Source organism: Neomonachus schauinslandi, chromosome 1 (genome assembly GCF_002201575.2).
Source record: "Neomonachus schauinslandi chromosome 1, ASM220157v2, whole genome shotgun sequence".
Taxonomy (NCBI): domain Eukaryota; kingdom Metazoa; phylum Chordata; class Mammalia; order Carnivora; family Phocidae; genus Neomonachus; species Neomonachus schauinslandi.
The window spans coordinates 3,716,193-3,728,689 of record NC_058403.1 but is presented as its reverse complement, the minus strand read 5'-3'; the positions used below and the strand labels follow the sequence as shown (position 1 = coordinate 3,728,689).

The 12,497-nt window shown below is 54.7% G+C and overlaps 1 protein-coding gene across 1 annotated transcript in view; it reads left to right on the top strand.

Annotated features, from left to right (window-relative positions):
* UMODL1 (uromodulin like 1) overlaps nt 1-12,497 on the top strand; it is a 66,276-nt gene that overhangs the window by 40,715 nt on the left and 13,064 nt on the right. Inside the window, exons 17-22 of the mRNA XM_021679167.1 lie at nt 684-821; nt 2,504-2,841; nt 7,487-7,632; nt 8,146-8,382; nt 8,629-8,788; nt 10,516-10,600. Of these exons, the coding sequence (XP_021534842.1) occupies nt 684-821; nt 2,504-2,841; nt 7,487-7,632; nt 8,146-8,382; nt 8,629-8,788; nt 10,516-10,600 (1,104 nt within the window). The remainder of the gene's footprint in view (nt 1-683; nt 822-2,503; nt 2,842-7,486; nt 7,633-8,145; nt 8,383-8,628; nt 8,789-10,515; nt 10,601-12,497) is intronic.

The window sequence follows — 12,497 nt, the reverse complement described above, 5'->3', positions numbered from 1 at the left end:
TAGTAAGTAAATCATGGTCCATCCGTGCCGTGGACTGCCATGCAATTATTAAAAGTGAGGCTCGGTGAGACAGGAAATACTCCTGAAACAGGGGTTAGGGAAGAAAGCAGGACTTGCGTGTGTGGGGAAAGCATGACCCGAGCTGTGTCACCGTCTGTGTTTTAAAGGACCAGAAGGACATCGTCACTGTGCAAACTCTGTTCTTTGTGGGAGGTGGCCTTAGGTGTGGATTGTGCTGTTTGCTAGGTGGGCCTGATTTTTACCCATTTTCTGCAGTAAACCTGTATCACTGTGAATAAGAGTAGCTGAGCGTAGAGACCCAAGAAAGCAGTGAGCATTGGGCCTTCTGCGGGGATGGGCTTGCTATGGGGACACCTAGGCCTGAGGCCAGGGGCTGGGGCTATGGGCCTGCTGGTCCCCTGAGGAGCTGCTCTGCGCCCCGCCCCGCCCCCCGGGGACCAGGAACCCTCCTTCCCCCGCGGCCCCCGGAGGGGTCCAGACACTGGCCGAGAAGCAGGTGCCTCCCTGTCTCCTGGACTGGCCAGCTTTGCGGTCACTCCATAATTTTCAACTCCGCCACCCGAGATTCGGCGGGGGGCGGGCCGTGTGAATAGCAGCACGGAAGCACCCTCAGGCCCTGTGACCCCGTGACCATGTCCTGTCTTGTTCCTGATGTCACGCAGATTACGACGAGTGTGAGAACCAGGAGCACGACTGTGAGCCGGGTGCGTCCTGCCGCAACACTCTGGGCTCCTTCACCTGCAGCTGCGCCGGCGGCGCCCCCCGCTTCCCTGTGGAATATTCTGGAAGACCCTGTGAAGGTGAAACTCCCATAATCCCTTTTCCGAGATACTGTCGGGTGATCTGTTCTCTTTTTTTTTTTTTTTTTAAAGATTTTATTTATTTATTTGACAGAGAGAGAGAGAGAGAGATCACAAGTAGGCAGACAGGCAGGCAAAGGGAGAGGGAGAAGCAGGCTCCCCGCTGAGCACAGAGCCCGATGTGGGGCTCGATCCCAGGACCTGGGATCATGACCTGAGCCGAAGGCAGATGCTTAACCGTCTGAACCACCCAGGCGTCCCGATCTGTTCTCTTAAGGACATTCGTTTGCAAAGTGCTTCCTTTCCAAGCGAGGCCAGCATATTTTTATGTCCTGACTCGTTTTCTAACGTGTGTGCCTGTGTGTGAATGTGTGTACATGCCCACGTATGTGTCCCTTCACGCTCTCCCACGCGTCCCCAACCTCCTGGGCGGCCCCTTGTATCTCCAAGTGCCTCTGGTGAGAAGCTACACACGTAAGGCCCGCCGTGTTCTCTCAGATTCTAGAAGATGACCTCCAAAGCCTACAGCCCGTGTGATAAGCAACACGTGGGAAATGTTTCTGCTCGGCCTTTTCTTCCCACCCAGGACTTTTCCCATTAAATGGGGCCTCAGTGGATTCAGCACTGACCCTGAGGTGACCCCTGCCATCCAGGGATCTGTGGTCAAGTGAAGCGAGACAGATGTTTATACAAGTCAACGCTTGTCACCGGGAATATGGAATGTGTTCTGCTTGAGGTGGAAGCAGGGGGCTCAGAGGGACTAAGTTGTTGCTGCCTCATGAGTGTGGTCAGGGAGGGCTTCCTGGAAGAGATATCTTGGAACGGTCTTAAATGACAGCTAGGACAGCACTAGGCAGAGGGAGCTGCAGTGGAGCAGGGGCTGCTGGGTCCATGCAGCAGTGAGAACAGAGCTCCTGATGGTGTACATGGTCCAGGCGCAGTTTGGGCCGGCTGAAACGTGGGCGCCTTCAGGAGATGGGTGGGAGAGAGAGGGAAGCCAGCTGCCAAGAAGTAAGTGAGGCCAGCTGAGAAGGCAGTGAACGCCACGAGCAGGGGTTTGGACTGCCTCTTGGAGATGAAGGAGCTAAGCAGTGGGCGAGCCCCACCTTGAGGGAAGAGAAGACAGCTGCCAGGGTGGCAGGGGATAGAGCTGGGCCCAGGGGGCGGGCTGGGTGGTGTCCCGGGTCTGCTTTGTGCAGACTAGGGAGGAAGCCCTCGGAGAACCCTGCAGGTCTTTATAGGGTCTCTGCGTTCCGGTGGAGGTTGAAACCATGCTTTGGGGGAAGCAGGAAGCTAGGGACTCAGGATCCTGAGAGTAAACATCATTAACTCACCTTAGAGATTAGAGGGCTTGTCACAGCAAGTCCACAGGCTCGGCCCACACCTGGCGTCAGCCTGAGAGAGGCCGGGGGTGGGGCAGAGGGCACCTTGGTCTCCTGGCCCATGGGAGCCCCCGGCAAGCCAAGCCAGGCCCCGCTGGAGGGCTGGCAGGAACGTGCAACAGATGCCGGGGTGTGACTGTGGCCAGAATGTGCAGTCCAGGTGTGTGCTGCTATTCCCGTCTGACCTCACCCCCTGTCTCCCTGCCCTCCCCCCACCCATGTGGGCCGCACAGGCCAGGCTCAGGTGGCAGTCCCTAAACACAGACCCAATCTTGGGTTTCATCTCCTTGTGCCTTGCAGATGACTTCCCTGGCAACACCACCCAGGCTCCTGGCCCCTTTCTGGGCCCTGGCCCGGAGCAGCTCCCCACCCCAGCAGGAGCGAGGGCTGCCTCTGTGCCGGGTACCAGCCAGGGCCCCCAGGAACCGCCCCCGCGGCTGAAACTGACCGAGGCGGTCAGGGTGCTCTGCGAGATTGAGAAGGTGGCCATCGCCATCCAGAGGCGCTTCCTGCAGCAGGAATCCATCCCTGAGTCTTCCCTGTACCTGGGACACCCATCCTGCAATGTGAGCGACCACAACAGCACACACGTGCTCCTGGTGGCCGGGTGGACCGAGTGCGGAACCGTTGTGCAAAGTGTAAGGGCCGGGGAGCCAGGCTCGGGTGCACAGAGTGGGGGGGTAGTGCATCGAGCATCAGGAGCACCAGATGGGGAGGGCCCACAACTGTCCCAGAGGACCAGGGAAGACTCTGCACCCCACAGTCTCTGACTCTAAGTGGGGGACCCAAGAAAGGGGGACAGGATAGGGCAAGTTCTCACCAGGGACCAGATTGTGCCCTGGAATCAGGAGACAGTTTTGAGCTCTGCCCTGTGGGATTCTGGTGCAAAGGGCCTGGGGTCGGCCTCAGGATTTAAAGAATACTTCCAGCGATTCTGAAGCATAGGCAGGATGGACAGCCAGTGGGAGACGAAAAAGGGAGGACAGCGAAGTGTGTTAACATGAGTGTCCAGGTGTGCATATGTGTGAGAACGTGCATGTGTGTAGGTGAGTGTGTGTGAATGTGCACATGTGTGAGTGTGTGCATGTTTGTGCATGCTGGGCAAGTGGGGTGATGTGATCAGAAGGACCTGGCCAGAGGGATTGTGGGCCTGAGAGTAATTGTCTTCACTGCAGAGTCCTTGACAGGTGCAGGGTCCTCCCTCTGCCCACACAGAGGGAAGCCCAGTTAGGGGTGGGGCCCCCAGCTGGAGGCACCTCCCATCTCATGTGCAGGGAGAGCTCTGGGCCCACGTGAGCTCCCCTGGTCTGCGGCACCCCCGCACCCCATGAGCTAGGCTGACCCGCTCCAGGCCCTGATTCTTCCCATGTTGGCTCTAGGTCACAGTTAAGACTCCTGTGTCCCTCTTTCCTCCCTTCTCCCCACACTGTGTGCACTGAGCCGCCGGGAGGAGGGCATCAGCATCCTCTGTGAGCCCTGCCTCACTGGACATGGTGGCCCCCTGAGAAATGTGCACCCCCTGGGACAGGACGTGTGGAAACCAACATGGTCCCCAGATGCGTGTGGGGAAGACTGTGTGCACAGCCAGGGGACATGTGACAGTGGCTGGGTGGGGGGGGCAGAAAGCTGGGGGATGTGAGGAGGTGGAAGGTGTCTGCATGGTTCTGGGGGGCCGGGGGCCTGGGCCCTGGGTTGGGGGCGGGGCAGGGGGGGGGGGGGGTGGGGGGGGGAGGGGCTGGGAGATGGTCTCAGCAGGGGGCCGGCATGGCAGTAGGGACAGGGAGGTTGTCCTCATTAGGGAAGTTGGTCCACTGGGCAGGGACTCAGGAACCCGGACTTCAGCCCTAAGAACCTTGTGATGGCAATTTGAGGCCTTGTTTCCTAGAATGGGGTGGGGAAAGGTCGCCCCATGGACCCGCGGGCTGGTGTTCTGCGTGCCTGGTGACGGTTAGGTCCCAGTACCCGCGTTTAACTGATGGGACCTGGAGGCTCAGCAAGGTCAACGGGGGGGTCAAGGTTGCCCTGCTTCCAAGGACCAGCCCTATGGCCTCTGTGACTGCCTTTCCAGGGGCCTTACGAGATACAAGGAGGGCAAAGGCCCTGCACACAGATGCTTCTGGCTGGAGCCTGGTCCCTGCTCCTCCGTGGGGACACGTGGGCCCCAGGCACAGGCTGGGCTGAGCGGACAGATGAGGTGCAGGCGAGCCAAGGGCCAGGCACTAGGGCTGCGGGGTCAGCGCAGACCTGGACGTGTGGGGGCCATGCAGAGTGGTGCACTTGCACACTGCGCCTGCTTGCCTCTCTCGACTGTGATTCCAGCCTCCCTGGGGGCCCTGGGTTGAAGGAGCCACCAGGATGTCCCCAGTAACCACAGAGCCTTCGTCAGCCCCCCTCCCACCCTCCAACCCGCACAACTTAAACATGACCCTGGGGGCTTGCTTCTTTTTCTTAAGGATTTCTGAGGCTCACATGGAGGCGGGCTGCACTGACAGGGGGTAGCAGCTTCTTGGGGGCCTCAGTTCTGAGCCCCAAAGCCCCAAAGCCCCAAAGCGGGCACGGGCTGGAGCTGCCACCGAGGGTCTCAGATCCTTAGCACACTGCAGCCTTGCAGAACCGAAGCGAACGATGCTAGAAATGAATGTGGTCAGTGCAGCCAGGCTGTTCAGGGTGAGTCTTCTACCTGGGCGGGGTCCCAGGGGCGGGGTCGCAGGGGCGATCCGGCAAATGGGCTCTCTGCCTTTGTTTCTCCGAGCTACAGACACCTGGTAGAGCCGTTACATTCAGTGGGGTCCAGGGCCTTTTCAGAGCAGAGGGAAATGCGTCTCCAGTGAGTCATCCCAGCTCTGGAATCCACAAAAGTTCTTGATGTTTTTGACATTTATCAAAACCTAAGATTTTCCAGAGACAGACTTATAGAAACACAATGGAGTATATATAATTAGCAGGGTCCGCCTCCTCCCTTTTTTTCTTTTTTTGGGGGGGTTGTTAAGCAGTTTATATTGTACTGACCTCCCTATTTTTTAGAAGCTAGATCTAAGGCTTTAGGGCTCTCTGCTAAGTTTGATGTGCTGTGTACAGATCATGCAGAGAATGCTCAGAGACAAAGTGATCCACGCCCCAGAAGATTCACCAGTGTACAGAATCATCTTCATAAACACTTCCAAAATTCTTGTGGGGACAGCAGGGAGCTGTCCAGGTTGTCTGAGGGCCTTTTCAAAGCGATTTTCAAAGGCACCGAACGTACGCCATGGCAAGCACACACTCTGGCCTGGGTGTCAGAGTCTTGACACCATGTCTGTGATGACTCTTCACCTACAGGAGCTTCTGCTTCTCAGCTGGAAGAAGCCGCCGGACCTACAAACATCACGTAGATAACTATTCCGAAATATGGAGGGGCAGATACTAGCAAACGCAGAGACAGGTGTAAATTCAAAAGTGTTTCAATGCTTCCATTTTGGGAAAAAGCAATTAAGAACCTAGGCAAGTTTGTTCCCAGAAGCTAAAGCATCACTAGTCTCTACTAAGGAAAATGAATTCCAAGAATTAACGTGGTTTTCACTATTTACTTAAAACTATTTATTTATTTCACTATTTATATAAAAACCTAGAGACACCAATAATATCTGGTAGCTTCCAATATAAGCTAATGGCTGTTTGATGTTGTCCACTTACTGGTGCTTGGCCGGGTCTGTGTCATATACGCACTAGGAAAATACACTTGCTGTAATTTCTTGTAAGTGAGCAGCAAGTAAGGAGTCGGTGTGGGAGCTGGAGAAGCAGAAGAGCATTCAAAACGTCTTCCCTGCAGTGACTTTCAGTCCAGAACCATCCAAGAGCAGCCACTCCCCCTCACGCTCCTGCAAACTTCGCACCACCTGTGACCCACTCTTGCCAGAGCTTGATTGGCCACTGGATTCCGTGTTTCTATGAGATTCGTGGTCCCATCAGCATGGCTGGTCTCCACATGTCTATTTTCAGCCACTGCTGCCTGGCAGGCTCACCACTTCCCTGCTGCCCACGCCATGTCCGGGGGCTCCTGCTTCAATGGTTGTGTGTTTCCGTGGATGCTCCCCGATGCGGCTTCATCCGGCACCCCTTTTCAGCCACACCCCTTGCTTCCTCCTCATGGGTGGTCTGGCTTGTCTATTTCACACAGTTTCCCTTTTCTCTTGTCTACTTCTGAGCTGCTAAGGCCTGTGACTTTAGCAGAAGCCGTGCCACGCCCATCACTACCCACCAACCACGGACAATCCGCAGCTGTCCATGGCTGGTGCTGGGCCCCGTTCTAGTGACAGCGTAGGAGGTGTCTGTAAAGGGGTGCTGGTCTTGGGAAGCCCACCACCATGACAATCAAACTCCAAGCCACGAGCGAGCGAAATGCTGCAAACGAATGTAACTTCAGGCCTCTGGTCAAACAAGAGACTTGGTTCGGCTCCAGTATAATGATGGTGGTTTTCACAGAAATATCCGTCTCCTCCTATCTGCTCTCCGCTGTAGCACATCATGCCACTGCCCACCTCAGGATCTCCATCTCTGTTTTGGGTCTGGAGAAATTCTGGAATTCCTGTGCACTTTGGAAGGAGTATGGTCGTGCTTGGGCGCAACTGCTGTCTGGAGACTCTCTCCCTCTGCTAAATGTTCACACTGCAAGCAACTAGTCCTTAATCCCAGCCAACTCTAACATGATTTCTCTAGCTCCAAACCAGTCTGCTCTGCACTTTGTCTATGGGCTTCACTTCACGTACAGGAACGCGCTCAGCGTCTTTCCCTGGGGGCTAAGGTGGGCAGCGTGCTCACACGCCCCGAGTCCCCGTCATGATGACTGTCCCTCTCTGGAGGTTGTCCTCTGCTCCCTGGGCTCCTTGTTATCTGCCCGGCTGATGGCACCGGGAGAGAATGCTGGTGGTCTAGCGCAGACTTTAACCCAATGATTTTAGCTTGATTTCTCCGGGGAGGGTCTTGTGCTCTCATTTTCAGAAATGTCCTGGCGGATTATGTGGGGAGGAATCTGATCTATTATTTGGGGATATCAGCTGATCCAGTTTGCCTCTGGTTCTCCTCTGATGAGGAAAAAGGGCATAGGGCACAGGCTAAACCAGGGGCTGGCACTTCACACGCTCTTTGGCATTTGATGTTAGGAAAAGATTGTCAGGGTTTTTATATTTGGGGGACAAGCTTTAGAGAAGAACCACCCCTCCTTCAGCACCCAGAACCATGGTCTGCAGGCATGCTGGGGGCACCTGCTGGGGCCCGGGAGCGCACTGATGCCCTGTTTATGTTCAGAACGTGACGAACACGGTGGTGAGGACCATGCTGAGGAACGACCTGTCCCCCGAGGGCATCATCCACCACCTGAAGATCCTGAGCCCCATCCACTGTGCCTTCCAGAACGACCTCCTGACGTCATCGGGCTACACTCCGGAGTGGGGGTGAGTGAAGAGGTCTCTTCCCATTCCTCCCCAGCTCACTGTCCTCTCTAGCACCTTCACTTTGGATTTCTTTAGGGTTTCAATCACTTGAGGACCCTTTTGTGAGACTGACAGTGGCCAAGACTTGGTTAGTAACTGCCAGCTCTCCTAATTCTTGTCTTCACTTCTAAATTAGGACTCAACCAAAGAAAGCCAGATATGCACCCTAGCCAATCACATGGGATGCCCCTGTCCTAGTGAGCCTGCCCACAGCTTCCCCATTCCGATGCCTCATTGGGGCCAGCCTGGGGCCTCCCCATCCCACTGGGAGGCTGACCCCCGCCCCTGCCTGTCCTCTAGTCTCCTCCAGACCCACGTCGGGGGGCTGACACACCACTCCACTCAGCTCAAAATAGGTAGACTTTCTTTGCCCGTTCCCATTGGGTGGTCTGTCTTTACTTCCACACTCCTCCAGGGGTGCTTTCTGGGGAGGGGCCACAGAAGCACACCTGCTGAACCCACTCACTCTTGCAGGGTTTACACCATTATCGAGGACCTCCACGGCGCTGGCAATTTTGTCACCGAGATGCAGTTATTTATTGGGGATTCTCCTATACCTCAAAATTACAGCGTGTCTGCCAGCGACGACATCAAGATTGAAGTGGGGCTCTATAATCAGAAGAGCAACCTCAAGGTGGTCCTGACTGAGTGCTGGGCGACGCCATCCAGCAATGCCAGGGACCCGGTCACATTTGGCTTCATCAACAACAGGTGGGTATCGGGTGCAGCCTACCTGGGGGCCTCTGCGTTCCCGGATCCCCACGAATAGGTGGGCCTGGGTTTTCAGCAACGCTGGAGTCTCTGGGGAACGGGAGAGCTAGCGGTCCTTGCCTCCCACATGCAGCGCAGATGGGAAACAGTGTGTGGGCAGGGGCGCTGCCAGGAAGCCCGTCCGGGAATGGGACGGGGTGTGGGGGTTGGCTCCTGACTCATGAGTCATGGTCCCTCCCTTCCCAGCTGCCCCATCCCCAACACACACACGAAAGTGCTCGAGAACGGGGATTCCAGCAAGGCCCAGTTTAAGCTGAAAATCTTCTCTTTCATCAACAACTCCATCGTCTATCTGCACTGCAGACTTCGCATTTGCATGGACTCCCCTGGGACCACGTGCAAAATAGTAGGTGTTGCGCTTTCCTAAACTTGTGTCTGGACTCACGCCCCTGTTGCTCTGAGGAGGGTCACCCTGTTAGCTGAAGCCCAGGGCTTGGGTGGCTCGGGGGCCCAACTTCTGGGAGGAGACACGGGGCCCTGCACACTGGGCCCCAAAAAGGCACAAAATGAGATGTGGACAGTGGGCAGCCCATGGGTGGATGACCCATGTGACCGGATGGCTAAGCTGCTTCCTTCTGGAGGCCGTACCACCTGCTGGCCATCACGTCGCATCCCATTCCTGCCCGTGATGCTATGGGGCTTCTCCTCTAGGTGGTTTAATGCATATTCAGGTGTAAAAACGTTCCTTTAATTTCATATTATTTTTAGCAACATTGATGGAACACTACTGAATCCTAGTCACTGTGATATTGAATAAGAGGTTTTTTTTCCCCTATGTTCATCCTCACAATGGGATCTTGAATAATTTTACAGTCTCATTTCTGTAGACCTTTGAATGTGAAATATGCTTTGCAGTCCTGAGGTTTGAAAGCTATTCTTCATACCAGACAAGCGTGTAGCTGAGGATCACACGTTGTCTGCGCCAAGGACAGTGTAGAGAGCTCTGCTGGCCTCGGGTTCAGCGATGGCATGTTTGTCTCTCCTCTGGGGGCTGGGCTCGTCCCTGTGCGTCTCACAGAACCCCTGCAGCCTCCCTGGGTGATGAGCCTCTGAGCAGCCCCAGGACACGCATAGGAGAAGAACTGATTTTGTTGATGTCACTTTGTCTCATGCAGTAGATCTTGCAGAAAAAAGGACTGAAAGGCACACTGATGCCCAGATGACTATCAGCTAAGGGCGAACACCAGCCTGCACCTGTTCCAAAAGCCCCTCAGAAATACGAAGAGAATTAATACCACAACCAGCTCTGCAAGGAGCTGCGAGTCTTCAGATTCTTTATGATATGGCTTTCCACATTCCTGTCCACGTTCTCGTAGGAGGGGTGCTGTGTTGGCGTCCTGTGGCTGCAAGAACAAAGTACCCCGGAGCCCCTGAAACAGCAGGAATGCATCCTCTGAGGGGCTGGAGACGGGAAGTCCAAGATCAGGGTGTGGCCAGGGCCAGCTCCCCCTGAGGCTGTGAGGGAGACTCATTCCAGGCTCTGTCCTTGGCGTGTCTTCACAGCTTCCTTTGCGTGTGTCTGTGTTCAACATCCCCTTTTCATAAGGACACAGTCATGTAGGACTAGGACCGCCCCCTAATGACCTCACCTTAACTTCATCTGCAAAGACCCTGTTTCCAAATAAGGTCACATCCGCAGGTACTGGGCGCTAGGGCGTCAACATCTTTTAGGGGGGAGTAAAGCAGGTGTATAGTGAGCGGGTCCGACCACGTCCCTGAACCTCTCTGTGAGGCAGAGGTGTGGAAAGGAGCACGCAGCTGCAGCAGGCCACGGAGAAGGTCAAGGTGACTCAAAGCCAACGGAGGGCCCGAGCGGCCAAGGGGCCCGGGCTTGGAGAAGGCTCAGCAGGTGCTCTCTCGAACCTCGCTTCCTGCAGCCCCTGCTGCCCACCCTCCCTCCTGTCACACCGGCAGAGCCCTGTGGTCCAGGGCCCTCATGCCCTCCACTGTCTGAGCTCATCTGGCGGGTTTACAATGTACGGACCAGAGTCTCACCCTGACAGAGACCGCATTTCTCAGAGCTGATGAGTTCCGTTCAACTAATTGGAAGTTTCCTTCATTTCAAAACAACAGAATTGCAATGACATCCAGTCCCCAAGAAGCAGTGAAGCATCTGCGACACACCAGATGTCCTGGGGACCCCTCATTCGGTCTGAAGGTGAGTTGGTGACTTGGTTGAGTCGGTTAAAGAAAAGATGCCACTGGTTCCATCTCCCCCGAGTGTGAGCCCTGGGATGGTCGGCAGACGCACCACGGTGGACGCAGCAGCTGGTGTTTGCGGAGCCCCAGTTCCAGCCCTGCGTTAAGTCCCTCGCATGCCGGCCCCTCCCGGGACTCCTGGGGGGAGGAGCCCTCGCCGGCCCCACGTCCCCACACTGTTGCTGCGGAAGAAACGGCGGGGGCTGCAGGAAGTCAGCTCACGCTTAGATAAAGCTGTGTTTTGAGCTGCGTCACACGAAGCCCGTAAAGTTTCCTGACATGGGATAAATACACCGGGTGGCTTGCTGGGAGGGAGGAACGGGGCTACACCAGGTCGGATTCCATGTGAACACACGTATGTGTGTACATGTGTACCAGTGTGCACACGCACGAGAAAGCTGTTTATTCTGGGCTTGGCTACATCAGAAGACGCAAATAGAAAGGCATGGCTTTCTCCCTTGGTATAAAACTTCCACCATCCATGTGATTTCATTCCATGTGATTTCAAAGGCCACCATCACTTTTCCAGAAAAACATTTTATCTCCTCTGAGATTGATATTATTGTTTTTTTTTTAATTGGTTGGGGGAAATTGTGTGCTTTGGGTATTAAGACAGAAACCACTAGATGTGCCCCAATATCTGTCCTCCTCTCCTTCATAGTCATGGAACCCCCAGGTTTTTGCTGGCAGGTGGCTGCCGGCAATAAACACTGTAATTCCCAGCTGACCTGGCAGCCAAGTGTGGCCATACGAGTAAGTTCTGGCCAATGAGATGCAAATGGGAGGTCCAGTGACAGCCCCCGAAGGGCTGCCCCTCACGTGCCCCTTTCTTCCTACTGCCTGGCAGTGGGGGGGGCAGCTACAGTCAGCTGCCTGGCGGACCCTGAGGGCCTTGGGGACAGGAGCTGGAAGGAGCCCCGTTCCCAAGGACACTGTAGAGCAGGTATGCCAGGGCTCGCCTCCAAAGTCCGAGTTTTGTGCCAGAAAGAAATAAACCTTCATGTTCTTTGTCACTGCTATTTTGGCTTTTTCTCCTTTTGTAGCTAAATGTAATCCTGGTCGAATTTCCTTTTTTGTTGTTTTTCTCCCTAACTTTGATCACCCTCCTTGTCTCTATCGTCCTGCACAAGAACTTTGGGGTTTTGGATATGGGGTCTGAGCCCAGGTCCAAGTCTGATCAGGGCTGGGGAAGGAAGCTGAGGGAGGAGGAAGAGCGAGGGAGGGCCTCTTGGCCGGTGATTCCAACTGCTGGTTCTCATCCAAAGTATTTGTGAAATTTAAAAGATTCCAGGTTTGGGGTCCTACTAATGCTGAGTTTTTGGAGCTGGGCTCCAGGTCCCGGGGTCTGCACTGGTCATCAGGCGGTTGCAGGGCCCATCCTAGGACTGCACGCTTATCCTACTGTCTTCATTTTCTCAAACTACCGAGGAGAACTGGTTGGCCAGGGGCCCTGATATACATTCTCATTTATAGAAATAGAACTTCTATTTATTCACAATATTATAGATAATGTCAAAACTACTGGGGTGGAAGAAGTGCTGGGCTTAGAGTTAAGAGACCTGAGTTTGAATATAGTGCTTCTAGTTCTGTGGTCTTGGGAAAATTACTGAGTCTTCTGGGTCCAATCCACCCTTCTTCCATCATTCCTCCATCCATCCACCCATCCATCCATCCATTCATCCATTTATCTATCCATCCATCCATCCATCCACCTACCCTTCCATCCACCCATCCATCATGCCTTTATCCATCCATCCACCCACTCATCCATTCATCCATTTATCTATCTATCCATCTATCCACCATTCCTTTATCCATCCATCCATTCATCCATTTATCTATCCATCCATCCATCC